Raw genomic sequence first — 23,369 nt, forward strand, 5'->3', positions numbered from 1 at the left:
AGCGAACACCTAGTAAAGCTTAATTTTATGGGTTTGTAATTTAGTTCACTTAGAATTATGTTATTGGTAGAAAAAATAAATGAGGAATCTAGGAATTTCCTTGAAAGAAAAGTTCAATTTGAGTTTAACTTAAAATCAATTAATTGGAAACTTTTTCGTCTCCACATTTGTTGAATTGTCTTTGCACGTAGACACTTTTAGCTGACTTTTTTGTGTTTATGTGCTGTATTTTTACTTTTAGTTATTGGGTCCTGATCAGATTTGGGTTTTTTTCTTTGATTTCCTGTGCTAAGTACACATCACAGGTCAGCTTTTACTTTCTCTTACTTACTGCTCTGACAAAGCCGAGATATTTCTCACAGGCTGGTAAAATTCAGGGTATTGACAGTACACACATTAACTTGAAAATGCCATTCCAGGGACGATTTAGCACATATTAGCAAACAATCACCACCACCATCGGCAGAAATGAGGAGTAACAGTCTCTGACAACAGTGGTCATATGGGTGGTAAAACATCAACATCATGAAACCCCATAATGAGCCTCCTGCTGTATTTACTGTAAATTGAGTGTCTCCAGGCTCATCTGCTGGTTTCTGCTTGATTTGAGTCTACAGTGCAACAACAGGCACATTCTTAACATTATCGTAATTCATAGGGAGAAGAGTAAAACAGGTTCTTTAAGCAATGCTGCCAATTAGCCTGTTTAACATTAATGATTCAAAACTGTCATAAGCTCCATGTTAAAATTATATACACGTCACATTTTTTCCTCTCAGTCTCTCTGAAAATGACCATTATCAAATACTGGTGTTGCAACATAATGTATTGATATTTGGGGCTTTTTACGTTTGCAGCTACGTTAAGGGACATGTTAACTTTGGGCAAATAACATGACTCAATAGATAAGGCAATGGGAGGTCTAACTGAGGTTAGATGGCTGGGCCCCAGATTTTGCTCATTTTCACTGGAGGTCATTTTTAAATTAGTCTGTACCTGATAATTGTGTTTGGTGTGTTGTTTTATTCCTCTCAGGTTTCTTATGTAGCTGCAGTGGAGTGCCATCAATGGCCCTCTTTAACAGTACAGTGGATAGCAGTAACAGTGAGCTGAGTGGACTCTGTGAAAACAATTGAGCTGCTGTACAGCGGAAGCAGCTAACAACACACCATTGTCTCTGAGTTCACACTGTGAAATAGAGAAGAGGATTCATTTGTGTCACCGGGGTCATGGGAGGCAATGCAGGTTGTTAATAGTTCTTAATTAAAGTGGAAATAGACAGCCATTTTGCTTCAACCTTTTTTCTTTAACGTATCATTATGAAGTCAGTGTTGACTGCACAGAGTAATGGCTCTAGAATAATGACGCCATCCACATGTAGATTGGTTCCTTATAAGCCTCAATTTCACAGTGAAAAATCGGTCTGCCATTAGGCACAATTATTCCTGGGAAATAATAGACTATAGATTAAATAAATGAGGAAATTTGCCGGTTTCTCCCTATGTTTTCTAGTAACTTTACTCCCCCATTCACCTCCAACATTGTTTCTAATGTTTTATTACTATGCAATGCACATTACTACAATAGATCTCAATTAGGGCTGGGTATCAGTACTCAGTGCTTTTAAGGTATTAATTGAAATAATCCAGTACCCAGTAGAACTGAAACTTATCCAGTCAAACAGTACCTGTATTCAATCATTTTGGTACCCAGATCTTAAAATAAATAAGGTAAATAAATAGGTATCAAATGAAGTACTTCATTGGTATCAAGGTTATCGTTGAAAAGTTGTCTGTTTCCATTTTAATAATAATGTGAATTTGAATGTGAGTACTGTGGATTTTTCCAACAAGATCCCATCTTGACAGTTTTCCTGTGAAATACCTCCTTTGTCATGGATTCAGAAAACCCCACGCTCATTAAGGAAAAACACTGCTAAAATTTATAATTATAGTAGTACAGTAATGACTGTTTTGCCAACTGTCTTCTTAGTCATTCAAGGCCTGTTGTGAGTGATTTAGCATTTTGTTTAATTACATTGTGCTAATATTCGTCTGTGTCACTGTGTGGGATCTGAGGAGCGCTGAAAACCTGCAGGCTTGTGACATTAACTACACCAAAGATAAGAGCAAACAAAAGTTAAAAAAAAAAAAAAAAAAAAACTCAAATAGACCTTGACCTTTGACCGTGTGGTCTGGACTTGTTTGCTTTGCTCAACACTGACATTCTGGAAAAGCACAGAAATTTGCAGTATTTTCCTGCATTTTATCTCAAACTATGTACCGTTCATAGTGATGTACGTATTGCAGGAGTTTCGGTAGGCGAACTGAATGAGTGAGGGAATGAGGTCAGTTCTCAGGTGTTGTAAGTCACTGTGTCAATAGTAGAACTGTGTCATCACTATGTTGTACAGACAAATATTGTATGAGCATTGATTTCACCTATTGAAACCTGCAGTGCCTCGACACAGCTAAGCTATTTCTAATTGAACTTAATAATATAAAAAAATTATAAATTGTAAATATAATTAATTATATATATATATATATATATATATATATATATATATATATATATATATATATATATATATATGTACATATAAAGGCAGTTAGTGTCAAGAAAACTGCAGTTAGTATTGGCTTTGTCAGCACTCTCATTTACAAGCTAACAAGCTAACAAACAACATTAAAGACAAACAAACAAACAAAAGATGCTAACACAAACTCCTCATTTGACTCTGGTTCTGACTGGGACTCAAACACGTATGTCTGAATCTCTCTGATGTTTCTCTGATGAATGCTAACACTAGTTATCTTGATGCACACTGCTTTTTCATTGCTCAGCCAGATCCAGAATTTCTCAACAAGGGAGAAAGAGTAGATATGCTTCCAGCTTTATTATTATTTATTAACTTTTTATGAAGGGAAAAAATGTTGGAAACAAATTTTAAATTATAGCAGGCCACTTAAGCATACATTAAAATGTGTCTGGAGGTGAACTAAGTATTTTTATGACAAGTTTAATACTCAAAGCTTAAAAAATCTAAACATGCTAGATATATGTTATATATTTTGCTGATCTGTGCACTTGACCAAATGTTTCCAAGTGTTTAAACACAGAAACACAGAAATCTGTAAATCAAGATAATGATGCATTTCCTTCTAGACATTTCCAGCTAGTTGCTAACTAGTGGCAGGACATTGAACACTGACAGTGGGGTGGAAACATAAGCAAACAACTTCAGGATACTCACGGGATATTGTCAGAATCTGATTGGTTCACAGAAATACATGACATCTGCATTTTCCAACCCAGCTCCACAGTTGAGAACAGCAGAGCGAAAATATACAATACAATGAAAAATATGAAAAAAGGCAAATTGTTTGAACTTTGGCAGAAGCTTTTGTGTTTGAATAGGAGCCCACTGACCAAGTAAGAAGTTGACTGAGAAAATGTGTTTTCATGGCTTTTAAACATTCAAAGTGCTGCACGTCATGAATTATATTTTCACGGAAAAAAACATATCTAATGTGATTCATGACTTCTCTCCTTCTAACCTAGATATTCAAGATACTGAGTGACTTTAAAGGGTCATCTTCACTGAACACACGCCAAAAAGAATCTGTTCCAACCTGTATGATGGAACCTTCTCAGTCAGAGATGAACATCTTATCCAACGGAAAAAGTCATGATCTCGGGGATGACATGGGTGTGCCAATGAAGACGCTGCCAGACGAGGATCAGTGAGTCTTCTCCTTTCATTTTAAACACACATGAATGGCTGCCTTTTGACACTTCTGTACAGGTTAATGGCATTTTAACACAGCATGCGTCAAGCACTTATTATATGCTGAGTCCGTTTTGTGTTTCTGCATCAGTTATACTTGTGTGAAATTCAGATCCTGGATTCATTAAAGTGATTTTAAAGTTAACTAAAAAGCTAAAAACAGACTGTTTGATTAAGAGTTTCTCATTAATAATGACCAGGATAACGGATGTGGTGTGTGACATAGAGTATGAATTCTTGCATAATCTTTTGTTAAATGCATGTTTACCTTTACCCTTTTTGCTCGCCTGAACTGGTGGATCCTTGTGCAGAAATGGCACTCAGAAAGTCAGGTATGTCTGCAGAGATTTGTATGAAGGATTTTTCAACTGCATACTTGCACAAAAAATTAGCATGTGATGAGCTACTTTCTACAGCGTGTATGTGCACAGTTTAAGGAGGTATACAGAGAGACGATCGATTGATGAATCTTAAATTTGTCCCTTAGATATGATGATCCCGAAGGAGGACAGGAGAATGAGGAATTTTTGCCGACTGCTGACGGAAAGAAACCTATTCGCTTTACAGATGTAAGTGTAAAAGTTTACAGACAACAATTAAATAACCAAAATAGCTTAATTTATTTATTTATTGTTGAAACTATGTTTGTAAGTTCTTGTTTGTTCCCTCCTCAGTTTGAAGGAAAAACCTCTTTTGGCATGTCTGTCTTCAACCTGGGTAATGCTATTATGGGCAGTGGAATCCTGGGATTGGCTTATGCCATGGCCAACACTGGCATTCTCCTCTTCTTGTGAGTAATAAGTTCATTTATCAATTGACAATAGTTTACTCCCACAACATTTTTGAACACCACACTGGTTTTTGGGCCAATTATAATACTGCGACAGCACTAGTCAAGGTTGTAAATGACCTCTGTTCAAATATAGATATGGAAAATACTTTCCATATTAGTACTACTTGACTTAAGTCCAGCCTTTGATACACTAGACCCCTTGATTCTTTCAGCTAGACTCCGCAGACTGACTCGCCTCTCTGGTTAACTGGTTCAAATCATATTTTACCAATAGGGAGTTTTATGCAACCGGAGCTGAATGTTCATCTAAAAACTATAAAATGGATTGTGGTGTTCCTCAAGGTTCCATTTTAGGTCCGACACTTTTCATCCGTTACACGGAAATGTCAACAGGAAACATGGCATAAATTTCAGTTATGCTGTTGATACACAGCTTTACATTGCCATGGCCCCTGATGCTACCTGTTCTTAAAGTCAGAAAAAGAAAGTCAATGGAAAACTGCGAGCACTGGCATTAAACACCTGTCAACAAGTAAAGAGCCAGGGACTTATCTTTATGAGTAGATTAATCCCTATGTAGCATTTATCAAACAAAGATAAAGTCACTTATGTTCACGTTTGAAGTGCTGAATTGTTCCCATTTTCTTGTCATATCAATTGTTTCTGTGGATCTGTACCTAATGCTGAACTGCCTATAGCTTCACTGAAGGGTGGAGTCTGTTAAATGGTTGAATGCACTTGAAAGACAAAGGAAACCATTTGCCAAAAGTACAAAAGTACTATGGCGTCCTGAGACTCTCTAATGTACTTTCTGAGGGATTATGGCTGAGGAATGGGCTGCTTTAGTGGTTCAATTAAGGGCCAAGGCGGTGCTGGTGATTTAGTACCTGTCTTGACATCTTGTAACATCATGTCCCATGACATAACCGCCTCTATACATACCCTTTTCTCATGCTCCCGTCTCCACCCTCGTTGACACGTACAGACCCCAAAAGGAAAGGCCATAGCCCAGAATAACTGAACGTCCAGACCCCGCGTGAGGCGTCTGGATTTCTCATTTGCTTCCTTCTGCTCTTTGCAGAATGCTGCTGTCAGTCTGTGACCCCAGTAGTCTTGGTCTTGTAGTCTAGTATGTGTGTAGCTGCAGTGAAAAAGTAGCAGGAATTAGAGTTGCCTCATCTTTAGCCTCAACTGTGGAAGTGGAAGTCAGTACAATGTTGAGAAGCTCTGCTAATTATGATGGAGGCTGCATCATAACTATATATAGCTGATGACTGGTTTGACGTAATTGGGTTGCCATGTAGCAGTCCATGCATTTACATTTACATAAGTTGTTAAAGCAACCTGAGGCAACTAGTAGTTGTTACCAAAAGGTTAAAAATATCAATGTCATGACAACTTATGTCAAACATAGGATACAATAACAGCACTTGCATATCAGAATTAACAGCTGTTTGTATTTTTGTTTCACCTGGCCAGGACTGGGCATGAAAATTAACTTATCTATATATCAAGTATTGATATTTATGTTTATGTGTTACGCAGTCCCTTACAGACTTGTAAATAAATAACTAAATAAAAAACAACAATGGTAAACTGTTAGTATCTAAGGCCAACACACTGTGAGCATCGCACTGCTATAGGAAGTTAAAACATTGTGCGTTAGATAAGTCGTCAGATGTAGGTGAAAGGGTAATCCTCCAGCATGATGAACAGTATGCCATACAATGTAACTAATGAAACCATTTTATCATAATTCTTCAAAAAGCAAAGTTCAGCAAATACTGAACATTGTGAGTAAAACAAACGCAGGCATATTGTCATTGGTCTGCAGTTAGATGTCATGTAATTAGGATTTAATACCAAACAGATATCAGGCTACTGACGGAGGCTTTGCAGACAGGAGGTTCCCTGTTCATCATACAGTGTCTCACCAGTGGCTGGAAGATGAGCATACAGTATGTTTAGCAGTGGTAAAGGTTCACGATGAACAAAATCTTATAGTGTAGGCAATTTTATTTTGATATAAGTTATCATCCATAATTTATTTTTTTTTTTATTGCACAACTCTTTCAGCAACTGTAGGATGGACCATCACTCTGACTTAGCAAATGAAACATGATATTATTGAGATGCTCAACATGACCATCCATATGAAAACATTATAAGTTACAGTTTATGTGCATCTTAAATTATTATCTCACCGTAGTATTTTTCTGGGTTTTAGTCAGTTTTATTGCTTTTAAAGAGGACCTTTCATGTATTAAATGCAATCTGCTGTTGTAAATCTGTTAATCCCTGATTTCTGTGGGATTAATTGATTTCTAGAAAGCAAAAAAAAAAAAAAAAGAAAAGAAAAAGAAAAGAGCTTTCTAGACATGACAGCCCTGATTATATATAAGCACAACACTCTCACTGGCTTCATATCTCTACATGAGGTTTTCATTAATAAGTGAAATAAAGGTATGTTTCTGGAAAAATAAGTCAAGCCTTGATACAAGCTTCTTAGCAGGGATGATAATGATTAATCAACGATCAATTAATTTTGGTCTACTATAGAATAAATATCTGATATATAGTGGAGATTATTTTTATGAGCATGTTCCACATGTTACCTGATTTTCAGTTATACGTGTAATATCGACTGATTAATTGTTAATGTTACCAATGATCGTTTAAACAAAGTTGTTATTTTTGTTAAGAAAATCTACAAAATTTTGCCCTTCGGTCTTTGTCTTTGTTCGCATTAGGATTTGCTCTGATGCTTTGCTCTCATTGCCTCAGTTGCACCTCTTTGTACCACCAACTTTATGTCCCTCATTGTAGCTCTGGTGGAGATTATGGCCTGTAGTGTCAAGAGAAGCACCGAGCCACCAGCACAGATACAAGTAGACATTCTCATTCCTCGTCAGTGTATTTTCAGTGAGACGCAGAAATAGAGCCGCTGTGAAAAGCCTGGTGCCTAGCTAAAAATTTCTCCCAGGCGTCAGCATCCAGAGGAGGATATTTCTGCCTTTTAGACAAGGAATCACACTACACGTGATATTTACAAAAGATACACAAAATAAACGCTTGCTTGCGAGTTGAGGGAGGCTGGACAGTTTTCAGTGGAATCTGAGGGCTCAGCCTTCATCCCTCATCTTACAGACGTGGGCCAGAGGAAAAGATTCTCATTTCAGTCGTGGCTACAAGAAATTCAGAGTAAAGGTCTGAGGGAGGTGATAGATTTGGGATTGACCTGTGACCCATTAGGAATGCTGACCTGAGAGCCCTGTGCTGACTTCTCAGGGCTCTGAAGGTCTGTGGGAGGACCACTGCGACTCAAAGGGTTGTGGGAAATATTGTCTTCATCCATGTACAGGACTGTTATCAATGGAGAACATTTATGTTCCTTTATGAAAAAAAGATTTATTCAAGGAATGCCCTGCCTTGTTTGTTGCTGAATATTTGTGTCAAAATAATACAATTAGCATTCTGAAGCAAGCAATCAGCATCAGCTTTAAAATGTCATGCAATGGCCGGAAAATCAGCCTACTTCCCAGCCTTAATGAGAGGGTTTTTTCCCTCATACATAATACATAAAGTCACATTAAACAATGAATTATGGGCATAAGTTATGTTGTAACATGCAAGAACATGCACAATACATCACAGCTTAATGGAAAATGTTGACTGTAATGTATATGGAGATGAACAGAAGAGGAATCAAACAGGGAATGTCGAATTTGGTGCAGTAAACATACTGACTTACTGTATATAACATACAGGAATGTAACGTTCCCTTCTGTGTTGTGTCACAGGTTTCTTCTGACTGCAGTCGCAGCCTTGTCGTCTTACTCCATTCATTTGCTGCTTAAATCCTCTGGCATTGTGGGTAAGCCTTTTGTCATGTCTCAGCCGTGTGTAAAACAACAGTGTAGCTATATTATAGTGTACTGTTACGGTATTAAAATTATTCATAAGTCCGACTGTTCTGCTGCTTCTGGACATCAAATATTAATCCCAACTGACAAAGACATTTTATATTTTCAAACAGGTTAAGGAGTAGTAAGGACCAGTTAGTCCAAATCAGAAAGTCTGCTTGACTTCTAGCAAATTCATCTAAAAAAGGCATGGATTAACACTTAAAAGGGAAATACAGTCTGCTTTAAACACACTCTAGCAGGAACTTTGCTAATTACAGCTAAATTGTTGTTTACACACCAGTGTGATTAGTACTACAGAGATTTGGCTTTAATGGCTTAGACCAATAAGAAGGAGAATTAATGAATTACTTCATTCTATAATCTGGTGTGTGGCAAAGGTCGTAATTTACAGACAAACTTTACTGTGAAATGGTTCACAGATGTACAGCCTGCTTTATTACCTCATTTTTTTTGGAGGGTATTTTACCGTGTTGCTCAGAGGGATGTTTCATCAAACACTGAGTGGATATTATTGTTTATAATCTGTTTACAGGAATTCGAGCTTATGAACAGCTGGGGTACAGGGCCTTTGGCACTCCTGGAAAAATGGCCGCTGGCATCGCGATCACCCTGCAGAACATCGGAGGTGAGGAGCCAGTGGGACTCAGAGATTAATGTGTTCATATATATGTTGACTGTTTGCAGACTCCCTGAAGGACAAAACATGAATTACACACAATTACATGGCTTAGAGTTTATATGTGCCTTACACAACCACACACAGAACTATATTCACTTGAACCACTAGTATTACTTTTGTTTTTGTATATACAGTATGTCCCCTTAAATTTCCAATATGGAGCTGTTGGTAAACAGCTGAGTTCCCAGAGGTTTTGGCATTAAGAAAAGTTCCTCCCTCTCACTGAACAGCTGTATCAGTGGCTGTTTCTAATCAAAGTTTTGTGGATACATATCAGCCTATCAGGTCAAGTCAAGTCAGGTCAGTTTTATTTATACAGTGCCAAATCATAACAGAAGTTATCTCAGGACGCATTTCATATAGAGCCGTTCTAATCGGGTCATGATTGACACATTGGTGTCAGTATTTCGCTTTGCTGGGTGAGAGCCAGGATTTTCAAAATCCTTAGGTCAAGTTCCCAATGTCAAATACCAATGCAACTTAAGAACATTTGAACAGTTTGGACTGTATTTTTTACTATATTTTATTGATACAGTTGAATGTTCTCCGTTGTATTTCCTGTAAAATTTAGGTGTGCAACTGGCCTAACAATTATTTACATCATCAATTGCTTGATGAATTAACTAATTGTTTGGTCTATGAAATGTCAAAAAATAGTGGCAAAATGCCTTTGACAATTTCTTAAAGCCAAAGAAATCCAACTTACAGTCTTTGCATCAAAGGCCCTGAGTTTTTTAAACTCTTCTCCTGAGAATCTATGATGAGCAACTTCATTCTCAAAACCTTTTTAAAATTGTACAAAACATAACCTCCCCAAGGTTGCTACAGCACGACGACATGACCTCAGTGTCGCTGGTAGTAGATACTGCTCTGTCACTTTGGCAGTTTTCTGCCGACTTTACTTTGCTGTGTCCATTTGTTTAATACGCCAACCTGCTTTCACTCAAGCACATGGACATAGATCCTGGGTGGGACTCAGGGGCCAAATCACCCTCAATCATGCGTTTGTTCCCCTCAGTAGTAGCTGCAGAGGTCTTTAATTTTGACAGACTCCAAGAACACAACTCATAGGTGCAACAGTGCCTCTGGTAAAGTATGTGGTGACAATGTACAACCAAAGACAATGCTTACAATTACAGTTAAATTATGTTACCTGCCCATAATAATTAAAGCTTATAAAGCCTATCTAAAATTAGCTGAACAATCAAAGGGAACAAATTGTTACATAAAAATGTACCAGAATACAAGAAATTAGGTGTTTTGGTGTTCAAAGTTTGTGCATGGAGGACTTCTAGACAGTTGAAACGAAACTTGTGTCCTTGCTCAAGCATACTAAACTACACATTTTCTCCTTTTCTCTGTCTCGCCTGTTACAGCTATGTCCAGCTACCTGTACATTGTTAAATCTGAGTTGCCGCTGGTCATCCAAGCTTTCCTGAAGGCGGAACCCAACTCTGAGTGAGTATTCTCATTTAAGTGCTTTATATCATCACTGTGCTGCTAGTGAACACACATGACTCCTGCCTGCTGTTGGCTCGGAGCTCAGACACAGTGTGCAGCAGTCAAGGGGCCTGGAAGACCATGTGGGCAGCAAATATTTCAGTTTGCACCATTCATTGATTCAGTCCATGTGGGGGTGTGATGAGAATGGCAGCTTGTAATTGGCTGGGCGACAGGGGGCCTGTGATGGGGCGCTATCTGTCAGTTATGTATACACATAACATAAACCCTCAGCGCCGTCAGTGTATCGAGCCAAGTGGCGTTCATGTCACAGAGTCACGTCACAGACACAGACATTCTGCATAAGGCCATGGAGGACTGAAGTGGATTCCAGCTGCCTGTTCAAATCTAAAAACAAACCATGTGCTCAAAAGGGATCACAGCCACTGCAGCAGCCACCTCTCATGAAGCATCTCAGGCCTGAAAGATTAAAAAAAAAAAAACTCTTTAGAAATGTCAACAACTCATCTCAACTGTGTTTTACATAATTGAGCTAAACATCCAGACAGTCCTTGTAGGGATCTTACAAGCAATGCAATACACAATGCACTGCATAGTTTATGTTCAGCAACATTTAGATATCCATCTAAGCAGGTTGGGGGAACCACAGATTACATATGTTACGGATTACGGAATTAGGATATCAGAAAAAATGTGTCCATTAAAGTGACAGATAAAACCAAACCAAACCAAAATTGGGATTATTAGTAGGATAACAAATCTAAAATACATTTTAAAACAAAGATCAATATACTACCATGTGCAGTGTGCCAATAATAAAACACTTCATGGCTCTCACAACACCACACGTCAATTCAACATCGCTCTCTTCACTGGAATGACATTTGCAGGACAGACCAACTACTAACATTAGCTACACGGGCAAACTGCTAACATTAGCTACACAGACCAGCTGCTAACATTAGCTACACAGAACAACTGCTACATAGACCAGCTGCTAACATTAGATCTTGAGAAATCCAGTTAGCTAGCTAAACTGTCAGTACTACAATTAGTGAAAATTATGTTTGGACTGCTGGTTGTGATGCTAGTGATCTAGATGGCATGTGGGTAAAAACACTAGCCTCAGAGTGCATTTATGGCAGTTTACTTTAAGTTTGAGTGTGAAGTGTGAATAACAGTATATTTAAAAGTGCATAATTAATGCTATTAACCTAAATGTGCATTTGGGCATAACAACAGGAGCTGAACAAAGAATTATTAAACCTACAACAAACATAAAATACAACATTAGGCTAAGCAATTCACCCATATTTGGTATGGAGGTAACAGGAAGTAATCACATTACATTACTTTATGCTTGGATTAGGTTACTGATTACATTTTTTACGAGGTAATCAATAACTGTACTTAAAGTAGCCCTCTCAACCCTGCATCCATGTGGCCTGATCTGTCTGGTTGAGTGTTTCTTTCTGTTTTTAGGCCGTGCCCTTGAAAACTCTTACATAGTAATCCTCCTGAAGGACATGTCACTACCCTTTATCACTGATAGACAAATACTTATTTGTATTTATGTCAGGGTCAGAGGCTTAGCTACAATCAAAACTGACGCATGAAGTGTTATGACTCTCACTCACTCTCTGTCACACAGACACACACACGCACACACAGACACACACAAATGACAGCAGCAGGTGGTGTAACATGGTTGCCAGATTCCGAGGCTAAGCATAAGGACAGGTCAGCTCGGGGCCGGCTCTCGACAACTGAGTCACACGCTGTTCGTTCCCACTCCAAGAGCCTCTTGCTGCTCAGATCGCTGGCGTCAAGAGAGCAGAGTGGAATGAGTGGTTGGTGGGTGGCTGGCTGGGTGGGTGGGGCTGGGGGTTTGCAGTGGCGTGTTAGCATGGTCACACAAAGAGAAGGTCAGATATTTGGACTTGAGATTTGACTTGGACTTGACTGCTGCAAGACTTGACTAAACTCGACCCAACCGATAGTAGATTTTTGATGTCAGAGATGGGCAGTCAAACGTATTTAAAATATTTAAAAAAGTAAGTTTGCTAAATGTAAGTTAATCAAATAAGATGTCCTGTTGGGATCATTGTGAACTCCCATTTGTTAGCAGTCACTACCTGGTGCTCCAGACTGTTTGCTGCACAGCTAACTGAGCCAACTAGCTAACGACAGCTACAGTTAGCAGCAGTTACAGGTTACTGCCCTCTATTTGTTTGGAGTATGAATTCTTACATGTTGCAGCTTTAAGGTCAGACTCATTTTGTTTGTATATAATGTAGTTTTGTATTTTTAAATGACAAATTTAATGCATTATTGGTATTATTATACTTTTAAAGCCAGCAATGCAGTTTAGCATCAACTTTTCAACACCCAGCATTCACATGCAATTTCCCAGGAAATTCTCTCATTTAATAAAAGACATTTTTTTCAATTCTTCTTTTTTTTAGTTTTTGGCATTGTTACTGCATTATTATATTATATACCTATATTTCAGCTGCTGGACTATGTGGTATATTTTCATTCATATCTGTAAAAACACTGTTAGATGGAGCCTGAGATCCAAGAATTTCATTGCCACCATAATTGTTATGCATACGATAATAAAAGATAAAAGAACTTGAAGTAATATCACTGACATGCTAAAATCCCAAACAATAAAAAAAAAAAATCACACAGTGCAAGGCAGACTGTTCTTCATAGCAAAATGTTCAAATGCAAGACTTGCAAATTGCAAATACTGTCTTGGACTGGTCTTGATTGGCTGGAGATTTGACTTGGACTTGCCCGCAGCTCTTGATTTCAACTCACATGTGAAAACTGATCGCCTAGAATGACCTACTGACCAAATGTCCTAAGAGGATGTGACCTGTGATTGGTGTGACTTCCCCTACTTTCAAGGCGCACACACACACACACACTGCAGCCTGTAGGGCTTATAGCAGACAGCTGATCCCGCTGGTTGTGTCTCGTTCAGCAGGTTAAGAATAACAGGCTTAGCGGCTTAAAAAGAGGACTCTGGGACATAAAGACTGTTCTATACACAGGATTTAGGAGACAAAGGTCTTTAATGGTTTGACAGTGATTTCTATAAGCTTTCTGTTGCTGGGGCTTCTCTCATGTCTACAGCAACTGAGATTTACTATCGCTGTCCCCAGGTTATGTTTTATGTTTTCCTATGGGAGACTCACAAGGACAGTTTGTCTTTCCTATCCTATTTAAGTAAACTGGTGCTGGGCCACCTCTAATCACAAGACAATAAACAAGCTGTTTGATCAATGTGATCTGTTTACTATAACAACAACAATCATGCAGGGACTGATCGAAAGATTGTGAAATATATAATTTTATTATGACAAGTCTAAGTCAGAACACCATGACACAGAACCAATTAGAAAAGTGAAATAAGGGCGAGTGTATTGCATTACATTATGATGGTCTAAGCCTGATGCACTTGTTATGTGATATTCAAGTTGCTCTGACTCTTGGTACTGTAAGTTTTTGACATATTTCAACATATGTAGATGTTGTTATGAAGGAGTTATATGTTATGAAGGGCATTTGCAGGAGGTTTGTTTAATGGGGGACGTGTCGTGCCCACAAATAGCAGATGATGATAGAGCAGCATGGTCCCCCCTCACTGGACTGCAGGGGAAGCAGGGCTAAGATTGGACATGTCATTCTATATCCACCTGTTTTTAGATTTAAAGCTCAAATACATAACATTTTTGCATTAATATGTCTAAAAATGCCAAACATATGTATTTTGTTGAGTTTTGTACTTATTAAACCAAATGTTACCAACAATGTTCAAATATGGAGAAATCCATAATTTAACTAATGGCAATAACTTCCAGGAAAACACACAAAACATGGGATATATTGGATAAATCAGAGTTAACATACTTGTCACTAAACATAATGTGAATAAAACTTTACTATTACCTCATTCATAAACATGATTTATGTCTGAGTCATGTCAGATAGGTTTTCATCAAGCCCATGTAAGTATGGGACCCTGACTTTTCCTACCTTGAGTGGCCATATTGACCACATTATAAACACTGTGTCATTTCATTCCTCCTGTTGAAGATGTGCGTCACTATTGCCTAGCAACTTTTTCTCTAGTTGTTTTTTTTTTTTTTACACTCATGCAAAGCTTAAAACCTCTCCCCCCACTTTAGCTTAACTTTAACTTTGAGCTAAAACCAAGGAAAAAGACAGATTTGAAGCTTTCAACCTTTTTCTTTTATCCAGCAAAACCTCTGTTTATAAAAAAAAAAGATTATATTATCTGATTATGTCATCAAATATGACAGCAGACATTCAGAGCTTCAGCCAAAAACCTCAGTAGAAGCTTTGTATGTAAATATGACATGGCAAAAATGACATTAAGTACACCCTTGTATGAGTCAGAATGATTCCTCTGGCCATTCTAGATGTTATAAAATGTTGGTAGTAGTGTTAAAAGTGAAGATAACAACTCCCATGATCCCACACCACTTCATGAAGTCATCAACCTACATCTTTTGTGGTGGCTTTAATCTGAAAGACCCTGAGCGACAGATGTTACATATTGTGTATTTAAATCAAAACTGTTTAAGCAATGGAAGGGCCGCAACTAAGAATTATTTTCATTATCAGTTAATCTGCAGATTGTTTTCTGAATTAATTGTTTAGTCCATAAAATGTAAAAAAAAAGTGAATAAATGCTCATTACAATTTCCTACAGCCCATAATGACCTCTTAAAATTGCTTCTTTTGTCCAACCAACAGTCTAAAACCCAAAGAAAATCCTCACAAATAAGAAGCTGGAACCAGCAAATGTCTGACATTTTTGAATGAAAAATGACTGAAACAATTATCAGAATAGTTGGCAAGAAATTTCCTCTCAATCAGCCAATCTATAAATTGACTGATTGTTGCAGTCAAGTCAAGCTACGTCAAGTCAAATTTTATATATATATAGCCCAATATCAGAAGTCACAATTTGCCTCAGGGGGCTTTACAATATATACAGTGTAAGAAGGATGTGATGGAACAAGTTGACATTAGTAATATTTAGAGACATCAGTGCTATGTTGTTTAGGCTCCTCTATGTCTTCCTTCTGTGCAACAGTGTACTGTCACATTAATCATCAGAGTTATGTAACAGCCTATTCCAGCACTTGTGTGGAGAGCAACATAACATAGACGCGTTTTTTCCACCACTGATGTTCCCAGCAGGTTGCTGTCGGCCTGGCAAAATGCCGCACATCAACCATTTGGTCCACTAGATTTTTAACGACCTTGTGTTATTCAAACAAGTGCTCTCAGACTATGTGATTTTAGAAAAAGTAGTACTAACAGCTCCACTAAATGTGAGAACATCATCCAACACTTTCCACTCCACTATTTCTGTCTCTGTGTACTGTGTCTCTGTGCCAGTGTTTGAAATATTGAGCTCACCAAAGTAAACTATTTTTCTCCAAACAGTCTGTGGTACTTGAATGGAAACTACCTGGTCATCATGGTCTCTGCCAGTATCATCCTGCCCCTGGCTTTAATGAAACAGCTCGGTGAGTAGAGCTTACACATGACATCCACCGCAACTCTGTTCTTATCTTCATATATATGTCACAACACTATGAACACTGGGTAATTCCCGCAGTTCCAGTTTTTGTTACTGGGCTGCAGTTCCTGCCTCCTAATATTAACATATTAATCAATTTTGACATTGCACCTCTCCTCCTCTCTGAAACGTGGTCTGTTATTATTCAAACTTTTATTGTGAAGCCTGTCACAGCTCCGAGATCCTTAACCTTTATTTAATTAATGTTAAGTATTTTTGCCTTTTACATTTAACTCCAATATGCTTACCTAACACATATTGTACATTTGCCAAAAGCTTTTACGAAACATTAAGCACTTGGTAAGCAAGCTTATGTTTTATTTTGACTTTGAGCCAACTTAGATGATGACATTTTGATGGAGCTACATTAAAATCAAGCAATTAGTGTGTTTCTTTATCCCACCACTGGCAGTGCAATCAGCGGGCGCCCCAATTAGACATAATTTGACCTGAGATGATCGCACTCTATTCCAGCCTGAACTTTTCATTAATACACAAAATAAACACGCTCTTTCTGGTGTGCTCGAAGGTCATTTGAATGGGGCATTTTTGGGGGTGTTTTTTTTCGCGGAAGCCTCATTTATAGAACAGTAGGAAACCTTCTTGTGTAACTCTTTCAGTTGTACACAGCGCCAATCAACTCACAAAGGCCAAATGGATCAGTTTAGTTTAACATTAAGGGTCTCTTTTGCTTTATTTTCAGGTTACCTCGGCTATACCAGTGGATTTTCCCTGAGCTGCATGGTGTTCTTTCTCACCGCTGTAAGTTAGTTCAGCTCATACAGTCGCACATCACCACACTGACTCTTCACAAGGAGCCTCGTTTGTTCTGGCATGTCATCCTGGCACACATGTTCATTCACTTTCCCACCTCCGTCTCTTTCCCACCCTCGTCTCTATTTTCAGCGGTATGTGGTTATGTTTGATAAGGCGAATATAAGAGCTGCTCAGACACATCAAAGGTTGAGAGTAAAACCTCGGTGATTAGAGGCTGAGTCACTCTAATCTGATGTGAAAATGGCTTTTTTGAGCTTGGCAGTAAATTAGAGCCCTTGTTTACTGACTCTGACACGTCCCCTCGCCTTTATGTCTTTTCTTTGATTATACCTCTGCCTCTTTTGCAGGTTATCTATAAGAAGTTTCAGATTGGCTGCCCATTTGAGGAGTTCTCAGCCAACAGCACCGCTGCTCACCTCAGCCTTAATGTTTCAAGCCACGGCCATGAGTACACCAATGGTCTGGTTCACGAGGACGATGATGCCCACTGTGTTACACGCTTTTTCACCATCAACTCTCAGGTAGGCAGTAAAGGCAAAGATAGAGTCAGACTATCGGGACTGAACATTTACGGGATAGTTTCGATTATTTGAAGTGGATAATGTATTTATCCAGAGTTAGTGGATAAGTTAGTTAGTTAGAATCAGCAGAATAATAATAATGGTATTAATAATAATAATTTTATTTATATAGCACTTTTCAAAATAAAGTTACAAAGTGCTTTGCAAGACAGAAAATAAAAATGGTAGACGTAATAATGACTAATTTTAAAACGATATCAAAGGTATACAGAGGTAGGCAAAATGAGTGATATAACAAATAGTAAAGTAAATAAAGTAAAATGATTAAAAAGATGATCAATAAAAAGTCCCACTTAAGAAAATCAATATCAGTTAAGGTGCATGCTATATTCAGAGTATTTTCACCACTTTATCCTGCTGTCAGACAGGAAATGTTTATTTATAAGTCAAATATTGCTCTCTCCAAAGCAACCAGACTCCGTCTCCAGAATAAGTCATTTTACCTTGCGTATCATGGGGGTTGCTGGCGTACTGCTGCCTTGATCTGTTAGTTTGTTTGTATTATTGTGATTTCGTTTTGTTTTGTTGGTCAGAATTCACTTTTCACAATTTTTACAGTAACAGATCTAGGCAGCTGTAGATTAGCAACTTCTGTGTTCTGCAGGGTAAAATGACAGATTTTGCCAGCGGAGTTTGGTTGCTTTGGAAAGAGCAGGGTTCACCACATATATAACTGCAGTTTCTTGTCGGAAAAGGCTTTCTGACAGGAAGGTAAGGTGGTGAAATACAGCATACGCTTAAAAATGATATTTAATTCTTAGGTGGACTTTTTTTTACGTGGCTAGAATATCTTTTGCTGCTAATTCTGTCCACAGCAGTGCATTGCTTAGGTTTCTACATTGGTATGCCTGTTGCCGACCGCCATCTACTGTAGGTAATACACTGACTATTGATAAGTACCTCATATAACCCCACTCAAAACATCTGAACTATCTCTTTAAGGCCACAAAAATGTTGAAGCCTGCAGGTGTAATCTCCTGTCAGAGTTTCCACACTTATTTTGGGAAGCTTGGCTGCACTGCTAATCATAGAACCTCACGTGTTTATGTGTTCCTCACAGACAGCGTACACCATCCCCATCCTGGCGTTTGCCTTTGTTTGTCACCCAGAGGTCCTCCCCATTTACACCGAGCTCCGCAAGTGAGTCACCTTTCTGTCACGTGCAGTATTTGATAATACACACATTCACCTCAGTGCATAATGTGGCACTGACACAACTTTATCTCTGATTTTAGTCCAACAAAGAAGAGGATGCAGCAGGTGTCCAACATCTCCATCTTCGTCATGTACAGCATGTACTTCCTGGCAGCCCTCTTTGGCTATCTGACCTTCAAAGGTGAGCGAACAGTTGTCCCTGGCACTGTTTTGGAGTTTGTGTTCACAGAATCAGTGAAAACAAACAAACAAAAGAGTTTGTCAAAAAAGTTAAGGAAAAAGAGTGCTGCACTGGCTTAGAGGCAAAATCTAGAATCTAGACAGAATTCATTTGTTTCATTTATCTGTTTTTTTTTTATTTTTTAATGTATCTTTTGTTTAACCACAAAGGTCCAATTAAGATACATTATCTCTTCTGCCACTGACTCCCAGTCAAGCTGGGCAGCAAAAAATTTTAAAAAAGGTGTGAAAGTACAGACAATATATAACAAACAGATATAAGACACACAGACATACAGATTAGGGGCTTCAAAGAATCATGGCCACATATGGTATTCATTAAAAGCAATAACCTTATGACTATATAGCTATAATAATATATCAGTAATAGAACACTTAAAAAGAAGAGTTCAAGGTAACTCAGATATTTACAAACAAAGGATTTCTTTGCCTTGTTAAAGCTGGAAAATTATTCCATTTGTTCATGGATAATAAGAACTATAAAGACACTGTTATCCAAAAATCAGTAATTAAAAAAAATATGTAGCACCACATTCAATCATTGTTAGTGAGTTCAGGTTTATACGAATGACATTCTGGCTCAAAATAAAGTTTGTATTTTACTCACAAACATTAATTATCTCCTGTGCAGAGGCAGTTTCCCAAAGATGACCATAAATGAGAAAAGATACGAGGCTAATTTAGTTCAAATCGAGGATGCTACTTTCTATTGCCGTTCTAATTTGTGATGTAAACTCATGAGACATTTGGAACTTCACTTAAAAACCTGGGGACATAAGACAATGGCTGAATCTATGATGACTGAGGAGAAAACCCACTGGACACTATGAGCGAGTATATCAGCAACGCTAATAAATGAACCCCTCAGGGAAATATTTTGCTTATGGGACAAACTTAACTTAGTTAACGCAACTGGACACTGGCCCTAATGTCGCTTTTAATAATACCTGAGGAAGGTATGGTGACAAACTAGAGTGGCAGTAAATAGATCAAACATTTAATCACTTCTTTAATAGGTCAAAGTCCTAATGTATGGTTCTAATTCACTGTATGTTGTTTAGCACATGACAACATGCAGTATTCATGGTTAGTATTCCTCTGTACTTATGAAAAACAGAGGTACAGGTACAGTAATTTCTTCTCTTCCTACACATGGAGCCTGAGCTCCCTCTTGTGGTGACAGTGTGCTGTCAGGTGTCAGAGGGCACTGTCAGTGGGTGATGTTAAAAAAAACCTTATTATAGTTTTTTTTCCCTTTATATCTCTACAGACAACGTGGAGCCTGAACTGCTGCACACTTACAGCCGGATTGACCCTTACGACCCTTTGATTCTGTGTGTGCGAGTGGCCGTCCTCACAGCCGTGACACTGACCGTCCCTATTGTGTTGTTCCCTGTAAGTTTTTCGTCGATTTGTCCCCCGTAAAGTTGTAATGAATACGATATTATGGTGTCATTTCCTCATTTAATACTGCGTCCGTGTCTGTCCACAGGTCCGTAGAGCCATCCAGCAGATGTTGTTCCCCACTAAGTCTTTCAACTGGTTGCGTCACATTGCCATCGCTCTCATCCTGCTCACCTTCATCAACATGCTGGTGATATTTGCTCCCAACATTCTGGGCATCTTCGGCATCATCGGTTAGTACAGCACCCATCAGGTCATTAGTTCCTCCTGTTAACGTCAAGACAAATATTTATAGACTGCCACAGAAATATCACCACCATAACATAATCTGAATAACATTAGAAAAATCATTGAAGGCAGCATTCAGTGTTTCCTACAGGTAAGTGTTCTGGATTTATTTGACTATAGGTTATACCCTGCATACGTTATGATGATGGTTTACCTATTCTGTCTCTGTTTACAGACTGAAACCTCCTGTTTGACATGGCAGTGTCTGTTGAGTCACAAGCTTTTTAGTTCCTGACACAAAAAACATCAACAGCACAACTAAAAAATGTGACCACTGTATGTTTGCTCACCGACAAACTGACAACCTAAGTCAATATTATTGTCACGCTCTGTCCTCAGATTGGCGGTCATGTTTCACGGGTTAGAGATGAAAGTTAAAAGTTGAAAACAGTTAAAGGAGCACCAAGGGCATCTTCAAAGCTATGGATTCCACTTAGACAAACATCTGCATGCATTTAAGCACACAGAGCTCGCTTCATAAACACACGACTGTGGAGAAACAGGAAGAAAGTCAGATGACAATCAGATGACGCAACATATGGAGCAAACAACCTTTGTATATTTTTAGGGCTCCGGGAAGTCAGGAATTTATCTGTGTACAGTTCCAGATGACAAACAGACAAAAAAAACCCACACAAAACCCAACACAAACATTCAAATGAAAATATAATTTGCAAAACAAAGCAGTCTTCTGGAGCTATTTTATAAGTTTTCTCCCAGGCAAATGTGTAAGGCAGCTGTTTCAGAACCAGTTTTATTGTCAAGTACATTTTCAATATACAATGAACAGACGTGGTAAAAGTACACACATTCTTTTCTCAAGTATAAGCACAGATACTTGTGTTAAAAAAACCTTTGGTAAAAGTAGAAGTACTGATTCAACTTCTTTACTCAAGTAAAAGTGAAAAAGGACAGACTTTGAAATGTATAAATATAGATAAGAAGTTGCCCTCTGAAGGAAATCTCTACCCGCTGTTTCAGTGCAAAACTAACTTTTTCTCCACTGTAGACTCCCTCTTTGTGTATTTCCTCCTGGTAAACCTTAAGTACACTGTCTTGGGACACAGTCACATAAATATCTCTACAGAATCATCAGATTATGATCACCACATCTAAAACCTCATTATTCCAATCCCAAAGATTGATAGTCTGAGGATAACCTCAAATTTAGCGTATTTTGTTTGCTATCTCCATTGGTGAGCCTTAAATATGGAAACCCACATTTATTACAAATGTTTTTACCCTTAGTAACTGATTTTTACTAATTTGACCATGCATTTTCTGTAGCAAGTTAAACACGGTAAATGTTGCATTTGCCTATGACAATAAATGAAAGCTGATCAGTTCCTTTAAAAAAAAAATCTGCGCATTGATCAGACAAAATAAATATAAACTGACATATGTTTTGTCTTTATGTCGCTGCAATTAAATAAATCTTCTGCATATTCTTCTGTTTGTTTGTTTTTGTTTAACCAGTCCTTTCTCCTTCTCTGTACAGGTGCCACATCGGCTCCCTGCCTCATTTTCATTTTCCCTGCTGTCTTTTACATCCGCATCGTTCCCAAAGATGACGAACCCATGACGTCCACTCCCAAGATACTGGTGAGGCCCTGAAATCTGTTTCCCTTCAATCGTTCATTATGCTAATTTAGTGAGTGATATGGTACAGTTTTTTAATTAATGCTGTGTTTATTTTCCCTCATTCTCAGGCTGCCTGTTTTGCTGCTTTGGGCGTCTCCTTCATGGTAATGAGTCTGAGCTTCATATTCATAGACTGGACAACAGGGGGCGGCCGTGCTGCCGGAGGCCACTAGATGCTGCTTCAGAGTGTGTGGGAACTTTGGAAAGGGGGAAAAAAGAACTGGTCAATGTGAGGGGAGCACTATCACTATCAGTGGGAACACACAACAGGGCCGCCCAGCACAGAGCCTGGGTGTTATAACAGTATAAAATATACAGTATACTATGTTGGTTGAAATCAGAATTGTATTGATCAAGTTAAATTAACTTTTTAACTGTAACTTAACACATATCTGAACAAAATCCTTTCATAATTCTATAATTCAATTTAACGTAGTGCAATAGTAATGCAATTTTTATGAATAATCAGGACTGAACAGGGTCTCTTTGTAAATGATCCTTTTCTTGTTGCTTCCTCTTTATTTACACACAAACAACTGCAGCTGGTACTGTACAGAAAAAAGAAGGTGTGATTGTCAGTTAGGCTGAAGACAGGAGGGCATCAAGATATATAAGATAAATAACTCATAAGTTATTTTTACATAGATATTAATTATCATCCATGAGACGCACAAAAGAGGACAGTCAGATGACATCATCCTGAACCAGCAGCACTCTGAACTGTCTATCATGATGTAATATAAGACAAAAAAATAAGTGCTTTAAGGCCTTAGAGTGCAGGCGACATTTCATTTCATGATCTGTCACTTACCGGAGTTGTTATGTAATGTCATACAGTCATACAGTTTAAGCTTTTGTTCCAGATCTGCTAACTTTCTTCAAAAACCCTGGTGCCTTTTAGCATTTGGAACAGCACACAAAAGACAGTAAAGACAGGAGTGTATATTTATTTAGCTACTATAACTGTATTTTTAATTTCAAATGGATTATATTTAACTACTGTATATG

At 38.2% G+C, this 23,369-nt stretch overlaps 1 protein-coding gene across 2 annotated transcripts in view; it reads left to right on the forward strand.

Moving 5' to 3' along the window:
- slc38a3b (solute carrier family 38 member 3b) overlaps nucleotides 1–23,117 on the forward strand; it is a 34,099-nt gene extending 10,982 nt beyond the window's left edge. The window contains exons 2-17 of one of the 2 annotated variants that reach the window (XM_084735696.1): nucleotides 3,565–3,746; nucleotides 4,102–4,122; nucleotides 4,278–4,359; nucleotides 4,465–4,580; nucleotides 8,384–8,457; nucleotides 9,042–9,134; nucleotides 10,565–10,646; nucleotides 16,140–16,222; nucleotides 16,979–17,037; nucleotides 17,400–17,573; nucleotides 18,694–18,773; nucleotides 18,869–18,969; nucleotides 20,299–20,423; nucleotides 20,521–20,665; nucleotides 22,219–22,322; nucleotides 22,430–23,117. In XM_084735696.1, the coding sequence (XP_084591822.1) occupies nucleotides 3,640–3,746; nucleotides 4,102–4,122; nucleotides 4,278–4,359; nucleotides 4,465–4,580; nucleotides 8,384–8,457; nucleotides 9,042–9,134; nucleotides 10,565–10,646; nucleotides 16,140–16,222; nucleotides 16,979–17,037; nucleotides 17,400–17,573; nucleotides 18,694–18,773; nucleotides 18,869–18,969; nucleotides 20,299–20,423; nucleotides 20,521–20,665; nucleotides 22,219–22,322; nucleotides 22,430–22,534 (1,551 nt within the window). In that variant the 5' untranslated portion in view covers nucleotides 3,565–3,639 and the 3' untranslated portion in view covers nucleotides 22,535–23,117. The remainder of the gene's footprint in view (nucleotides 1–3,564; nucleotides 3,747–4,101; nucleotides 4,123–4,277; nucleotides 4,360–4,464; nucleotides 4,581–8,383; nucleotides 8,458–9,041; nucleotides 9,135–10,564; nucleotides 10,647–16,139; nucleotides 16,223–16,978; nucleotides 17,038–17,399; nucleotides 17,574–18,693; nucleotides 18,774–18,868; nucleotides 18,970–20,298; nucleotides 20,424–20,520; nucleotides 20,666–22,218; nucleotides 22,323–22,429) is intronic. The other variant, XM_084735704.1, reaches the window with a different exon arrangement.
- Nucleotides 23,118–23,369: the final 252 nt, after the last annotated feature.

This window comes from Lutjanus erythropterus, chromosome 2 (genome assembly GCF_056507025.1).
Source record: "Lutjanus erythropterus isolate fLutEry1 chromosome 2, fLutEry1.hap2, whole genome shotgun sequence".
NCBI lineage: Eukaryota > Metazoa > Chordata > Actinopteri > Lutjaniformes > Lutjanidae > Lutjanus > Lutjanus erythropterus.